The 15,080-nt window shown below is 38.5% G+C and overlaps 1 protein-coding gene across 1 annotated transcript in view; it reads right to left on the bottom strand.

The window, feature by feature from the left end:
* Positions 1-3,285, bottom strand: part of LOC126456966 (cullin-associated NEDD8-dissociated protein 1) — a 158,835-nt gene extending 155,550 nt beyond the window's left edge. The window contains exon 1 of the mRNA XM_050092903.1: positions 3,097-3,285. Coding sequence (XP_049948860.1) covers positions 3,097-3,138 — 42 coding nt within the window. The 5' untranslated portion in view covers positions 3,139-3,285. The remainder of the gene's footprint in view (positions 1-3,096) is intronic.
* Between the last annotated feature and the right edge of the window lie 11,795 nt (positions 3,286-15,080).

The following is a 15,080-nucleotide window of genomic DNA, read 5'->3' as shown; positions in this document are numbered from 1 at the left end:
TGTTGGTCAGCCAGTTGGGGTGGATAGTGTACAGTAGCCAATGAGAGTTGCCAATGATTTCTTCCAGCATAAGATATGAATTGATTACATTTGTTTCCAAGATTAAGGATATCAGAATATTTTTTACTGATATGGTTATTATAAATTTTAAGGTTCGTTAATGATTTTTATATTAGTTCGCTATTTGACTGACCTGTAGTGTAGCCTGAGGACTATGTTAGGATGGAATGTGAGTTTAGTCAATAAAAGTTATTCTGACAGACTGACCTGTAACATGTCCCAAGACCTAGGTTTGGCTGGACTGTGACAATTTGCTTGTGAGTTAGCAAAGTCACCAAATCTCAATGCAAAAATATAATTACCATAAAAGACTGATATGTAGTGTAACGATAGATATAAGCTTGTAATTGCAATAAACTTTATTTATTTCAGATTTTGTTGAAAAGTGCGACAGCGTAATTTTATTCTAAATGAACAATGTCATAAACAGAACAAGCTATTTTCAAAGCCAAATCATTTGATTACCTGAACTGGTTGTTGTGTCACAAAACTATTGGAAAACAGCAGATTTGGTAACAAGAGTTGTACACTGGACGTACAAAAGCTCTGTTCTTTTAAGCTTTTAAAATACCCTACCAACTGATGTATCTTTTCATGCTTCGTACGCACATAACTGAATACTGATGCCCAAAAACTGGAACAATAACCAAGGATATTGCCTCCGAAACCTTAGTTTATGTTCATACACCTATGCACTATATGTCTTACTTTTTCTTTACACCCAATGGCCTTTTTAAACATATTAATCTCACTAAATGTCTATTAGCTGATGATGCTAATGTCCTGATTTAGCCAAGAAAGACTGAAGTCGACAGCAGTATTGGATGGCACAGTTCTCAGAGTACACATACAAAAAATATCCACAGAAATTTGCTGTGAAAATACAGGAAACTTTTTGCGCTCTAACAAGGGAACCTCCCCATCGCACCCCCCTCAGATTTAGTTATAAGTTGGCACAGTGGGTAGGCCTTGAAAAACTGAACACAGATCAATTGAGAAAACAGGAAGAAGTTGTGTGGAACTATGAAAAAAATAAGCAAAATATATGAACCGAGTAGTCCATGCGAAGATAGGCAACATCAAGTATACTGGGAGTCAAGGAGCGCCATGGTCCCGTGGTTAGCGAGAGCAGCTACGGAACGAGAGGTCCTAGGTTCAAGTCTTCCCTCAAGTGAAAAGTTTAATTTTTTATTTTCAGTTTATGTGACAAACTCTTATGTTTTCATCACTTTTTTGGCAGTGATTATCACATCCACAAGAAAACTTAAATCGGGCAAGGTAGAAGAATCTTTTTACCCATTCGCTAAGTGTACAAGTTAGGTGGGTCGACAACATATTCCTGTCATGTGACGCACATGCCGTCACCAGTGTCGTATAGAATATATCAGACGGGTTTTCCCGTGGAGGAATCGGTTGTCCTATGACCTTGCGATCAAATGTTTTCAGTTCCCATTGCAGAGGCACGTCCTTTCGTCTACTAATCGCACAGTTTTGCGGTGTGGTCGCAAAACACAGACACTAAACTTATTACAGTGAACAGTGACGTCAATGAACGAACGGACAGACCATAACTTTGCGAAAATAAAGAAAGTAAAATTTTGAGTCGAGAGAAGACTTGAACCAAGGACCTCCCATTCTGCAGCTACTCACGCTAACCACGGCGCTCCTGAGCTTACAACCCTCTTGATGTTACCTATCTTGGGCATGGACTACTGAGTTTGTATATATTACTAATTTTTTTCACGGTTCCACACAACTTCTTCCTGTTTTCTCGATTGATCTGTGTTCAGTTTTTCAAGGCCTATCCACTGTGTCGACTTATAACTACATCTGAGGGGGTGCGATGGGGAGGTTCCCTTGTAAGAATGCAGCAGGGTACAGGTGTAAGTAACCTGTTACAGAACCTCAACATTGTGCTAGGGTCTAAGAAAATTAAACTCTGTTAGAAATAAACAGTGATGGAGCAGGCATACCCTGCACAGCACCATTCACTGTTCTGCTATGTACTCGGCTACTGGGGACTGCTAATCATAGTACAAACATAGGCTATTTCGAACAAAAAAGGAACACTGACAACATGGGGCAACAAAAATTGGTATCTTGTAAATATCACTATTAAACTCAACATTTATTTACACATGAACTCATGTTGTCCAAATACCACAACCTAATAAAAAGTAGTAAGTTAATTGAGCTTAATTATATACATGTCACTCTGTACAAGTGGACAAAAAATCTCCACTAACATCAGAATAACAGCCTACCATTATGGTGGAATTTATTCCGGTTTCACACTGAAATTGCTCAATGTACACATCTATAATCTGAAGAGTTTTAAATGGTCCCATTAACAGCAACTTGCCCGAAACGTCAGTAGGCCTACACATAAATAAATAGCTCCTGTACAACATCATACAAAATGTCTCAGGCACATATCCAAACATAGTATATTAAATCTGAGAAATACATTTAGTGCAGAGTTAAACATAAATCAAACAATGACATAACTTAAGTCAACAACATTCCTTCGAAAAATGAGTAACTCATTACAACGGGTTGCTTTAATCAGAACGCTGAAAGTTGAGTTCTTTCTTATTTTCCTTACTTGCATGTTAAATACCTTGATTCACTTCCCCAACACTAAAGTTTGGTAGAGATACAACACTAACACACATGTTGCACAAATCGGGTGAACACTAAGTGAAATTTTATGCAAATACCTGCTTCCTACATCCATTAATAAAATAAAAACAATGTATGTTCCAAACCAAAGTCTGAATGTGCAATATCCCATGAAACATACTTCGCAAGACGTATATCTGAAACGTGAAACTAAACATAACAAAAACTGTCAAAATGTAAAAAGAATCTGCCCTTGCTGGAGACACAAACCACAACATGATAAAGCAATTCATTTTTATCTTTATTCTGAATACGACTGCCAAAAATCAGGAAACCTGTCGCTAGTTTGTTGCAAGCCAAGCTAGTAAAAACACAAACCTGATGAACATTTACTTCAGCCGTTTATACACTTACCTTCTCCAATAAATTCGCAATCTGATAGGACACACTCGCCATTTTCGTGATTTAATTATGAACTGCCAGACAGAAATATTTGGGTTTTAGAGATATAAAAAAATTTGAATTTATGAATCTTTTACTAAGTTTTCGACAATCACCCGGCGATTCACTGCCCACAGATCTACATCACAGGCAGAGATTAACTGCGATGAAGCAAAGAAGTGTTTTGAGAAATACAAGCCGAATGACAAACGACTCGGTAACGATCATGAGAAATACACCGTGGCGCTAACGTGACAGCATATTTCTAAGTGCTTAGATTAGATGAGTAACTACCTACCATACTTCAAGATTATTAATACTATTTACGACTTAGTCCTCAGAGTTCTGAAACAAAATGTGTAAAAAAATAAAATAGTATGTTTATGAATGAATGAAATTAGTTTCATCCGTTACCAAATAATCCACTCCTTACCGAGCACCAGTACCTTTGTAATTACACGCTATCACTACACAAAGTTAACATTAAAAAGTGTAAGATGATTAAAATATACAACTGGGGATGCTGCGGTATCTGCTGCTTCCCACATTTAAGTCTCAATCTCTTTCTGTTCTCTGGCGCATATATTCTTTTTCCCAAGATATTCGTGGTTCTCAATTTTGTTTTAAATATCTGCTGTCAATCAGACTTCTTGTTGGTTCCCAACCACCGTATCACATATCTGTATCACTGTTAAGTACTTTTGTTTAAACATACAAGATCATTTTATTTTTATATAAATTTTCTTCATTTTTAAGTGTTTAAAATCATGATACCTGTCATACTTGTCTAAGGTAGTCCATACCATTACCATATAAAATGATAATTAATGATAATATCCTGTCATACGACCTCTACATAAAGTTAATGATTGCAGTCCTCTACAATTACAATAATTAGCTGCAACAGGTAGAAGACAGAATACATGGTTTGTTGGTGGTGCAGATTTTGATCGAAATAAAATCATGCTGCAGTTTTCTTCTTCGACATGCCAGTATAGAAGCATTCACAGAATCAGCTAGGTGAAAAATCCGTGCAATAGACTCATTTAATCAATCAATCAATCAATTCCTTCTACTTGTCTGAAGACAACATTGATGTTGCATAAGACATCGTCAAGTACAAGTTATTTCGTTGTGGACAACAGAATATAATGTTACATATAACTTACATAAATTTTAATTTATACTAGCATAAGTTATTTCTTTGTGGGCAACAGAATACAATTTTACATATTAAACTTACATAAATTTCAATTTACACTTTTATATTACCCAGTTTATAATATACATAATTTAGTTCACATTACAGTTAAATCTTTTATAGCATTACACAAAAATTCCTGAACATTATAGAAAGTCTTTCTTTTTAGCCATGATTCCACCACCATTTTAAATTTATTATGGGGCAGTTCCTTAATACTTTGTGGTATTTTATTCAGGAACACCTTGACAATGTGTGTAAAATTGTTTTTGGCCTTGGATACTCTAGTCCAGGAGACATTCATCAAATTTCTGTTCCTCGTTTCATAAGTATGGACATTAGCCCTAGTTTCATACATGAGAGCATTCTCTTTGGCGTAGGCAAGAACTCGCAGTGTGTAAAAGCTGGGAACAGTGAGCATTATGTATTTGGTGAAGTATTATTTGCAGGAAGTTGTGTTTTGTAGACCGAAAATGCACTTTACTATTTTCTTCTGCCACAGGAAGACATTCTTAGCCCCAGCAGAGTTCCCCCAGAGTATTATCCCATAGTTCGAATGTGTCTGAAAAAATGCATAATAGGCCATAGGGAGAAGGTCTTGATTGAAACAGCTTTTTAATTTGCTTATCAGGTACATTAATCTTGATAATTTATTACAAACTTTTACTGTCAAAATGGATTCCTAACAATTTCACTGACTTTTCCTTGAGTTTGTGCAGGTCAGTGTCAAGGTTCCTGAGGGAGGAAAGTATGTGTTCTGTTTTATTATCATTTAGCTTTAAACAGTTCCCCCTGTCATCTGCATACATCACTACTTTACATGGCACCATATTTGGCAAGTCATTTACATATATAACAAACAGAAACGGTCCCAGCACAGAACCTTGTGGGACCCCATACATAACATTCTGAAAATCAGATTCTTTATTTGGATTTATGATCACACTTTGTTTTCTTTTAGATAAATATGAGCTCAAAAATGACAGTTCATTGCCTTTTATTACATAATGTCCTATTTTGTTTATCAAAATATTATGTGAATCAGTGTCAAAGGACTTGCTAACATCTAACAGAGTGGCATACGTATGTTGTCTATCCTCAAAGCCATGTAGAGAAGATAACACAACATTTTGAATGGCCTTAATTGTAGACAGCCCATTTTGAAACCCACACTGAGCCTGGTTTAAGAGGTTATTACTTTAAAAAAGATCATTCAATTGGTTTTTTACTACATTTTCAATAATTTCTGATATTATTGGGACTTTTGCAATAGGCCTATAGTTTTTAGGTGCGTTTCTGTTTCCATTTTTATGCACAGGCAATATGGTGGTTAACTTTAAGCTGTCTGGAAATACTCCTTTTGTGAACATAAGGTTTATAAGGAAATTGGAGAGGCCATAGACATCCTCTGTTCTAAAGTTGCTCATCTTGGAGACAACATCTATTATTTCCTTAGGGCCAACAGTTATACACCAGGTAGTTTCTAAACCAGCATTAGGTCCATCTTTCCATAAAATGGGCAATCTATCTGCATTTCTGTGATTAGTACTTGCCTTGACTTCATTGGTCATAGAAAATTTTCCAACATTTATGAAGTAATTATTAAGCTCTTCTGCACTTAATGGAATGGTTAATTTTCTGTGGTAGTCCTAGTTTCTGTTTTAATTACATTCCACACTGCTTTGCATTTGTCACTGGAATTAAGAATGTAATGACCATTGGCCTTTTTTAGTTTCAAGAATCTCCTTCCTGTATATCTTTTTTACTTTATCATAAGCGTGTTTAGAGTGATTGCCTCTGTGTGATTTTTCATAATACACTCTTAGTAAGATCCTTAATTGATGGGGATAGGGTATGTAACAGTTGCTGGAACTTCTGTTCTGGTTCTTGGTATGCAACCAATTTGATTTTATTTTGAGTGGGCAGCACTCATTAAAGATATTTCCAACTGTACGTAGGATGCAATTTACATATAAAAGCCGACTTAGGAATTTTCCTTTGTGTGAGACCACATGTAGAAGATCATGCGCCGATTTAAAGTTCTAGATTCGCATATTTTACTGTTCACGTCGTTTCTTCGTTATCTTTCATTGATTGCATCAGTACCTGTTTGTATTGTCATACATTGTGAAATTTCGAACATTCGTACTGATATCGTTAACTCTAGGCTTAAACTTAATTGTGTTCTTTTAAAATTTTTGAAAATGGTAGCCCTACCCTCGTTAAAAACAATCGTTCTCTAATTTCGTTTTGCAGTTACGTGAGGAGTGGACTGTTTTGGGAATTTTGGACGCTTAATTGCTGGTGTGAGTGTTTTGGATAAGTAATTTGTTACGTAGCAAATCAGCGGTTATGGTTAACATTTCTGCCAAAGAAAACATCACCCCTGAACTGTACATCAACCCAAATGAACGTGCGTTTTTGACAATTTTTGGAAGCTACCATTGTCCTTTGCATAACCTACAAGCAGTTTGTAGCAAATGGACGTTTGTGATTTAGCTACTGTATCAGATTTTCTAACATATTGTGTTACATTTAGATTTCCCTTAATTAGAAGTGGCCCTATACATTATCTGCATTTATCTCAAGTTAACTCTATTTTCGATTTTGCTAACAACTATAACTAACCTCAAAAGTTCTAGGAAGCCAGTAGTTCTTACCAAGGGTTTTGTGTTGCCTTGATAGAAATCTCGTTTTCTGTATTTGCTGCAGTTCTTATAGGGAATTAGCAACTTTTTAGTTAACCAGGTTAAAAGATAACCAACGGGCTTAATTTAGTTATTTTTTCACAGCCTTATATCACATTGCGCCAGCCAAAATGCAGCCCTACTGTGAATGTTGTTCTCGAACACGAGGTGAGTTGTTTGACGTTTGTGCGCAGCTGGGAATCGCCATGACTACTGTCAAACGATTGGCAGCTGCTGTCAACTGATGTGTTGGAAGAGCTCTTGAGTGTTGTGTGCTTGTGATACCTGTATCATAGGTACCTCAAATACTATCCTCTTCTGTGGAACCTGTCTCCTCTACAGAAAGTGCAGAAAATGTCATTACTCGTCCACTTGACAGTAAGTGGCGTGTCAATGGTAGGACAAGGAGTCCTGCATAGGGTGGACAGGGACCAGGGTGTTGTACCGATCCCCCTAACCAACAAGTTTAAGGCGCTGTCTTTCACTGAAACTGAAACTGAGGCAGTGAGACTCACTTCACCTGTTTAAGGGAAAACTGGTTTGTCCAGTGTTAGGGGCAGGCAAATCCAAAAGGGTATTGGTCTATTAATTATCAGCGGCTCAAACGTAAGGCACATGATGGTACCCCTTTGGAAATGGCAGCAAGGCGCTGGAAAGTACATCAGGTGCATTCTGTGTGTATGCCTGGGGGCTCATTCAACATGCTGAAGAGGCTATTCCAGCAGCCATTGAGGGAACAGAGTGTAACCAACTGCAGATTGTGGCGCACATTGGAACAAATAATACCTGTCGTCTAGGCTCTGAAGTCATTCTTAAGTGATTACAGCGACTGGCAGAGAAGGTTGAGAAGAGCAAACTTGCACATGCAGTTTCAACAAAGTTCACAATTTGTAGCACTGTACCCAGAACTGGTCATGGCCCCTTGGTTCTGAGTCGAGTGGAAGGACTGAACCAGACACTTCAAAGGCTCTGAGACAAGCTAGGCTGCGACTTGCTGGACTTGCGTCATAAAGTTGAGAACTGCAGGGTCCCCCTCAATGGGTCAGGTGTGCCTTACACATCAGAAGCTACTACTGAGGTAGCTGACTGTGTATGGGGTGCACACAAGGTTTTTTTTTAGATTAGACGACTCTCCATCCAGGCCAGATAACAATAGCTGTAGGAAACCCAGAAGTATCAATGTGAAATCGAATGAAGTGCCTCCCACAGGTGAAAGTATTAAAATGCTTATGGTAAATTTCCAAAGCATTCACAACTAAGTACCAGAGTTTGAAGAGCTCATGAAAAGCAGTGAAGCTCAGATAATACTAGGTACAGAAAAGTGGTTGAAACCTGAAATTGATAGTAGTGAAATTTTTTAGGAAAATTTAATTGTATATCGAAAGAATAGGCTAATGGGAAATGGAGGTCGTACATTTGTTGCAGCAGACAAGAAACTCAAATCCACTGTAACAGAAACTGAAGCTGCATGTGAGACTGATTGGGCAAGAATCAGTATCAGGGGTCGGCATAAAATGATAATTGGATCCTTCTACTGCATACCAGACTCATCTCCTGATGAAACTGAAAACTTTAGAGAAAACCTCAGTTCACTTGTACGTAAGTTCCCCAGTCATATTGTAATCATAGGTGGAACTTTCATCATCCACCAATTAATTGGGAAAATTACTGTTTTGTTAGTGGTGGGTGTGATATGACATCCTGTGAAGCGTTACTAAATGCCTTCTGTGTAAACTACCTAGAACAGATAGTTAGGAAACCCACTCTTGATGGAAATATATTGGATCTAATGTTAACAAATAGACCTGACCTCTTTGAGGATGTCCACGTCGAAACTGGTGTCAGTGACCATGACATTATTGTGGCAACAATGATTACCAAAGTACAAAGGACAACTAAAATAAGCAGAAAGTTAATATGTTCAGTAAACTTGATAATAAATCAGTAGTGTCATATATCAATGAGAAAATTGAAACTTTCAACAAATGCCAGGAGCATGTAAAAGAACTCTGATTCAAGTTTAAAAAAATACTTGACCATGAACTAGACAGATATGTACCCAGTAGAACAGTTCATAATGGGAGGGAATCTCCACAGTATACAGTCACTGTAAAGAAATTTCTAAAGAAACAGACATTACTGCATAATAGGAGTAAAACAAAGCATAGGGCTGTAGATCGATGCTGAATAAAACTCATTTGGCTGTCAGGAGAGAAATGCATGATGTCTCCAATGACTACGTAGCAGAATATTGTCAAGTGATCTTTCACAAAGCCTAAATATAAAGGCATCAAAGATAGTGTCCAGTCCCTAGTGAATGAGAAAGGAACTGAAACCAAGGGTAGCAAAGCGAAATCTTAAATTCTTAATGTGTTTTCAAATGTTGCTTTACAAAAGAAACCCCAAGAGAATTACCCCAGTTTGATCTTCATATCACTGAAAAGATAAGTGAAATAAGTATTAGTGTCAGTGGTGTTGACAAACAGCTGACATCATTAAAACTGAACAAAGCTCCAGGCCCAATGGAATCCCTGTCAGCTTCTATACTGAATTTGCGTCTGAGTTAGCCTCCTTCTAACTGTAATCTACTGCAGATTCCTACAACAAAGAAACGTGCCCCCACACCCATCTATGAGAAGGATAGTAGAATTGAAGCACAAAACTACATTCAAATATCCTTGACATCGATTTGCTATAGAATCTTATAACATATTCTGAGCTCAAACAGAATGAAGTGTCTTCATCAGAATGACTTCCTTAATGCCAGCCAGCATGGATTTCGAAAACATTGATCATGTGAAACGCAACTTGCATGACATATTGAAAGTTTGAACCAAGGCTATGCTGTATTTCTTGATTTCGAAAAAGCATTTTACTCAGTATCACACCTATACCTATTGTCAGACAACTGATCATACAGGGGTATCAAGTGGGACTGGACTGAGAACTGTTTGGTGTGGACGACGTCACATTTTATCTTGGATGGAGAGTCATCAGATATAGAAGTAACTTCGGGTGTTCCACATGGACGTGTGTTGAGACTCTGGCTGTTCAAGTTGAATATTAACGACCTTGCCGGCAGTATCAATAATAACTTCGAACATTTTGCAGAAGAGAGAGAGATCAGTAAGGAAATGCTGTGAGAAAGAAACCATATAAATATTCAGTCAGGTCTTGATAAGATTTCAAAGTGCTGCAGAGACTGGTAACTTGCTTTAAATGTTCAAAAATGTAAAACTTTGCTCTTCACAAATAGAAAAAAACATAGTATCCTATGACAATTAGATCAATGAGTCACTGTTGAAATCACCCAACTCATAGAAATACCTAGGTGTGACACCTTGTAGGGATATGCAATGGAATGTTCACATACATTCAGTCATGGGTAAAACAGGTGGCAGACTTCGGTTTATTGGTAGAATACTGGAGAAGTGCCAACTGCCTTCAAAGGAGATTGTTTACAAATCAGTTGTATGACTGGTTCTAGAATATTGTTCAAGTATGTGGGACCTTACCAGAAACGACTAACAGGGTATAGTAAATATATACACAAAAGAGCAAAATGAATGGTCACATGTTTGTTTAATCCTTGGGAGAGTGTCACAGAGATACTGAACTGGAAGACTCTTGAAGATAGACATAAACTATCTCAAGGAAGTCTATTAAGAAAGTTTCATGTATCAGCTTTAAATGATTACTCTAGGAATGTACTAAAACTCCCTACATATTGCTCATATAGGGATGATAAGTTAAGAATAATTACTGCATACACAGGGGCATTCAAACAATCATTTTTCTCATGCTTCACACATGAATGGAACAGTACGAATAATAGCTGGTACAGTGGGATCATACCCTCTGCCATGCATCTCACGATGATTTGTAGAGTATAGATGTAGATGCAGAACCATTCTCACTATCATTTTTTGGACAGAAATTATATTCAACTTATACCAGACCTATGTAGTATATTTCCTATCAAATATTTACAAAATGTTCCATTAATAAGATTTAAATATACACCTGATTCATTCTTCGCTAACTAGAAATGTCGCAAGACTCAACAGCTTTGCCATTTTGCATTTCTTACTGCTATTGTTATTACTTCTATGCCGATTTTATTGATGTCACTTCTGCCATCAAATTACTATTTATGTACTTTGTCCCCGATTATTACTGTAATTCGGGCTTTGTCAAAAGTTAGTGAACATGGATATTTAAATTTTTTATAATAATCAAGGATATCTTAATGATAATATTTCAATTTCATGCATATTTAAAATCTTTTCGATTTGTATACAACTCACATTTCTTCCACAGTCGTATTTACACTACTGGCCATTAAAATTGCCACACCACGAAGATGACGATCTACAGACGCGAAATTTAACTGACAGGAAGATGATGCTATGATATGCAAATGACTAGATTTTCAGAGCATTCACACAAGGTTGGTAACGATGGCGACACCTACAACGTTTGTGACATGAGGAAAGTTTTCAACCGATTTCTCATACACAAACGGCAGTTGACCGGCGTTGCCTGGTGAAACGTTGTTGTGATGCCTCGTGTAAGGAGAAGAAATGCGTACCATCACGTTTGCGACTTTGATAAAGGTCGGATTGTAGCCTATAGCGATTGCGGTTTATCGTATCGCGATATTGCTGCTCGCGTTGATCGAGATCCAATGACTGTTAGCAGAATATGGAATCGGTGGGTTCAGGAGGGTAATACGGAACGCCGTGGTGGATCCCAGGACCTCGTATCACTAGCAGTCGAGATGACAGGCATCTTATTCGCATGCCTGTAACGGATCGTCCAGCCACGTCTCGATCCCTGAGTCAACAGATGGGGACGTTTGCAAGACAACAACCATCTGCACGAACAGTTCGACGACGTTTGCAGCAGCATGTGCTATCAACTCTGAGACCACGACTGTAGTTACCCTTGACGCTGCATCACAGAGAGGAGCGCCTGCGATGGTGTACTCAATGACGAACCTGGGTGTACGAATGGCAAAACGTCATTTTTTCGGATGAATCCACGTTCTGTTTACAGAATCATGATGGTGTCATCTGTGTTTGGCGACATCGCGGTGAACGCACATTGGAAGCGTCTATACGTCATCGCCATACTGGCATATCACCAGCATGATGGTATGGGGTGCCACTGGTTACATGTCTCGGTCACCTCTTCTTCGCTCTAACGGCACTTTGAACAGTGGACGTTATATTTCACATATGTTACGACCCGTGGCTCCACCCTTCATTCAATCCCTGCAAAACCTTACATTTCAGCAGAATAATGCATGACTGCATGTTGCAGGTCCTGTACGGGCCTTTCTGGATACAGAAAATGTTCGAATGCTGCCCTGGCCAGCACATTCTCCAGATCTCTCACCAATTGAAAACGTCTGGTCAATGGTGGCCGAGCAAGTGGCTTGTCACAATACGCCAATCACTACTCTTGATGAACTGTGGTATCGTGTTGAAGCTGCATGGGCAGCTGTACCTGTACACGCCATCCAAGTTCTGTCTGACTCAATGTCCAGGCGTATCAAGGGCGTTATTACGGCCATAGATGATTGTTCTGGGTACTGATATCTCAGGATCTATGCACCCAAATTGCGTGAAAATGTAATCACCTGTCAGTTATAGTATAATATACTTGTCCAATGAATACCCATTTATCATCTGCATTTCTTCTTGGTGTAGCAATTTTAATGGCCAGTAGTGTAGTTCATCACATAAACATATGTATACTTCTTTGTGACTTATTTCTACCTCCATTCTACCTGCTTACTATGGAAAGCATATTTAATAGAGAGCAGGATTAAATCTACTTTGGTATCGATATTACTGCAACGTTCAAAGCATTGCCTGCTATGCTTGTTAGGTTGTGGTCAGCTGATGTCGCCAAAAAAGTAAATGATATATTGAATTCCACAATAATTTCACAGATACACAGTCCAATCTAGTCACTGTCACGAATGATGATGGTGATGATGATGATGATGATGATGATGAAATGACGAGGACAACACAAACACCCATTCTCTGGGCTGGGAAACTCCCCAACCTGGCTGGGAATCGAACTGGGGACCCTGTGATTCAGAGGCAGCAACACTAGCTACTAGATCACGAGCTGCAGACTTTTAAAAACATGTAGAACAATTGTGATTGTAGGTGTCTCCAGCATGGGAAAATCTTGAATAGTTCTCAGGTTTAGACAACACCAACACCACCTAGCTGAAAACCAGAGAACTTTTCAAAATGAAGAATGTTGGTTGACCAGTTACATTTGCTGTCTATATAAGCACCAGGAGTTTTGTATCCTCAACTATCTGCATCGATTGATCACTGTACTTTATGTCAATTTCTTCAAAATTTCTTTGTGATGTCTGGTACCTTATGTAATGGGTATTACATCGCTGAAGGAGACGTCATTTGAAGAAAATCAATTTAAAATTTCAGTGAAAACTTTGTTTGCATTTTGTTCAACACTGTTTTCTGACAATTCATGAGTGGAAATTGTGGTATCATCTATGGAAAGGGTAAATCTACTCTTCGTAATGGTGCAAAGTGGGAGGTAATTAATTAAAATAAGATATAGAAGCTAAAATAGAGCCTTGTGGCACACCACAACGTAAGATGCTCCAGTGAGATTAAGCCATTCAGCACCATAATTTGCTTTTTCTCTTTTAGATGCAAGTGAAGCCCCAAACCGACAATACCTGCCAAACCTTAATACTGCTTTTTCAAAAGAATTCGGTGGTTTACACAACTGAAGGCTTTTGAGAGATCGTAATAAATATCTGCTGATGACATGCTTTTGTTAACGGCTTTCAAAACTCGGTTATCAAAACAGGATATTGATTGTTCAGCAGAGAGACCAGCACAAAACCCAAACTAACTTTTGTTGAGGATATTGTGGAAGCTAGATGATCGACAATCATTCTGTACATGAGTTTTCAAGAATGTTTGAAAAGAGTGTTAGAAGAGAGATTGAACAATAGTTCATGACATTACTTTTATCACTTTTTAAAGAGTGATATCATGACAGCTAGTTTTAGTCTATCACGAACAATGCACAAATCCATTGCAGAGTCTTATCTATAAATACACTGGTGTCCAAAATTAAAGCAACAAACCGCTATTTCCCCATCATTTGTCTAAGTACCACAAACTATCAACAGATGTCTGTATGATCGTATTCCGCACCAAAGGTGGCATTATGGTCAACAGACAACTACGCCAGCAATGACGTCAGGGCACACATTAAATGGGGTAATATTTGTTGTATAGTCCCACATCCACAATCACAGTGCACACAGTCACGGATGGTGCAGTATGACACAGAGAAGACGCCTACCAGACTCTCTGCAGTGGAGAGCCATAGGCATAACGAAACCAAGACAGTCGCAAACAGATGTGGCCCAATGGTGTAAACTGAATCATTCTGTTGTTTCTTGGATATGGCGACAGTTGACAGAGACTGAAACTGTATCCCAAAGACCAAAGAAGGGCCGACCATGTGTGACATCAGAAAGGGAAGACCGTCGTTATTTGGCTGTAAGAACATAACTTAACCGCCACACGGCAACTGGAGTCCGACCTTGCAGCATCCACTAGACGTGTTGTATCGAGGCAAACAGTGTACAGAAGGCTTCAGCACAGTGGCCTTTATTGTTTGAGACTTGCTGTATGTGTACTTCTGACGCGTCTTCACAGAATGGAACGTCTAGAGTGGAGTGGTCAACATGCCACCTGGACTATCGAACAGTGGGCCAGTGTTCTTCTCACATATGAGTCCTGTATGTGCCTGGAGAAAGAGTCGCGACGGATTCGCATCTGGAGGGAATGTGGAACATGATTTTGGGGCACAAACATTGTGGAAAGAGACTAATATTGAGGGGGATCAACAACAGTGTGGGCACAGACTGTGTTGACCATTTGAACAGCTCTTTATGAAATTGTAAGGGTGTATCGCCAAGGTTTAACTGCTGTTAGGTATCATGACGATATATTGAGAAATCTTGTGTGGTTGTTGAGAGGTTCTGTGGGATCAGA

Source organism: Schistocerca serialis, chromosome 2 (assembly GCF_023864345.2).
Source record: "Schistocerca serialis cubense isolate TAMUIC-IGC-003099 chromosome 2, iqSchSeri2.2, whole genome shotgun sequence".
Lineage (NCBI taxonomy): Eukaryota > Metazoa > Arthropoda > Insecta > Orthoptera > Acrididae > Schistocerca > Schistocerca serialis.
The sequence above is the reverse complement of the archived record's forward strand: the minus strand, read 5'-3'. Positions and strand labels throughout refer to the sequence as shown.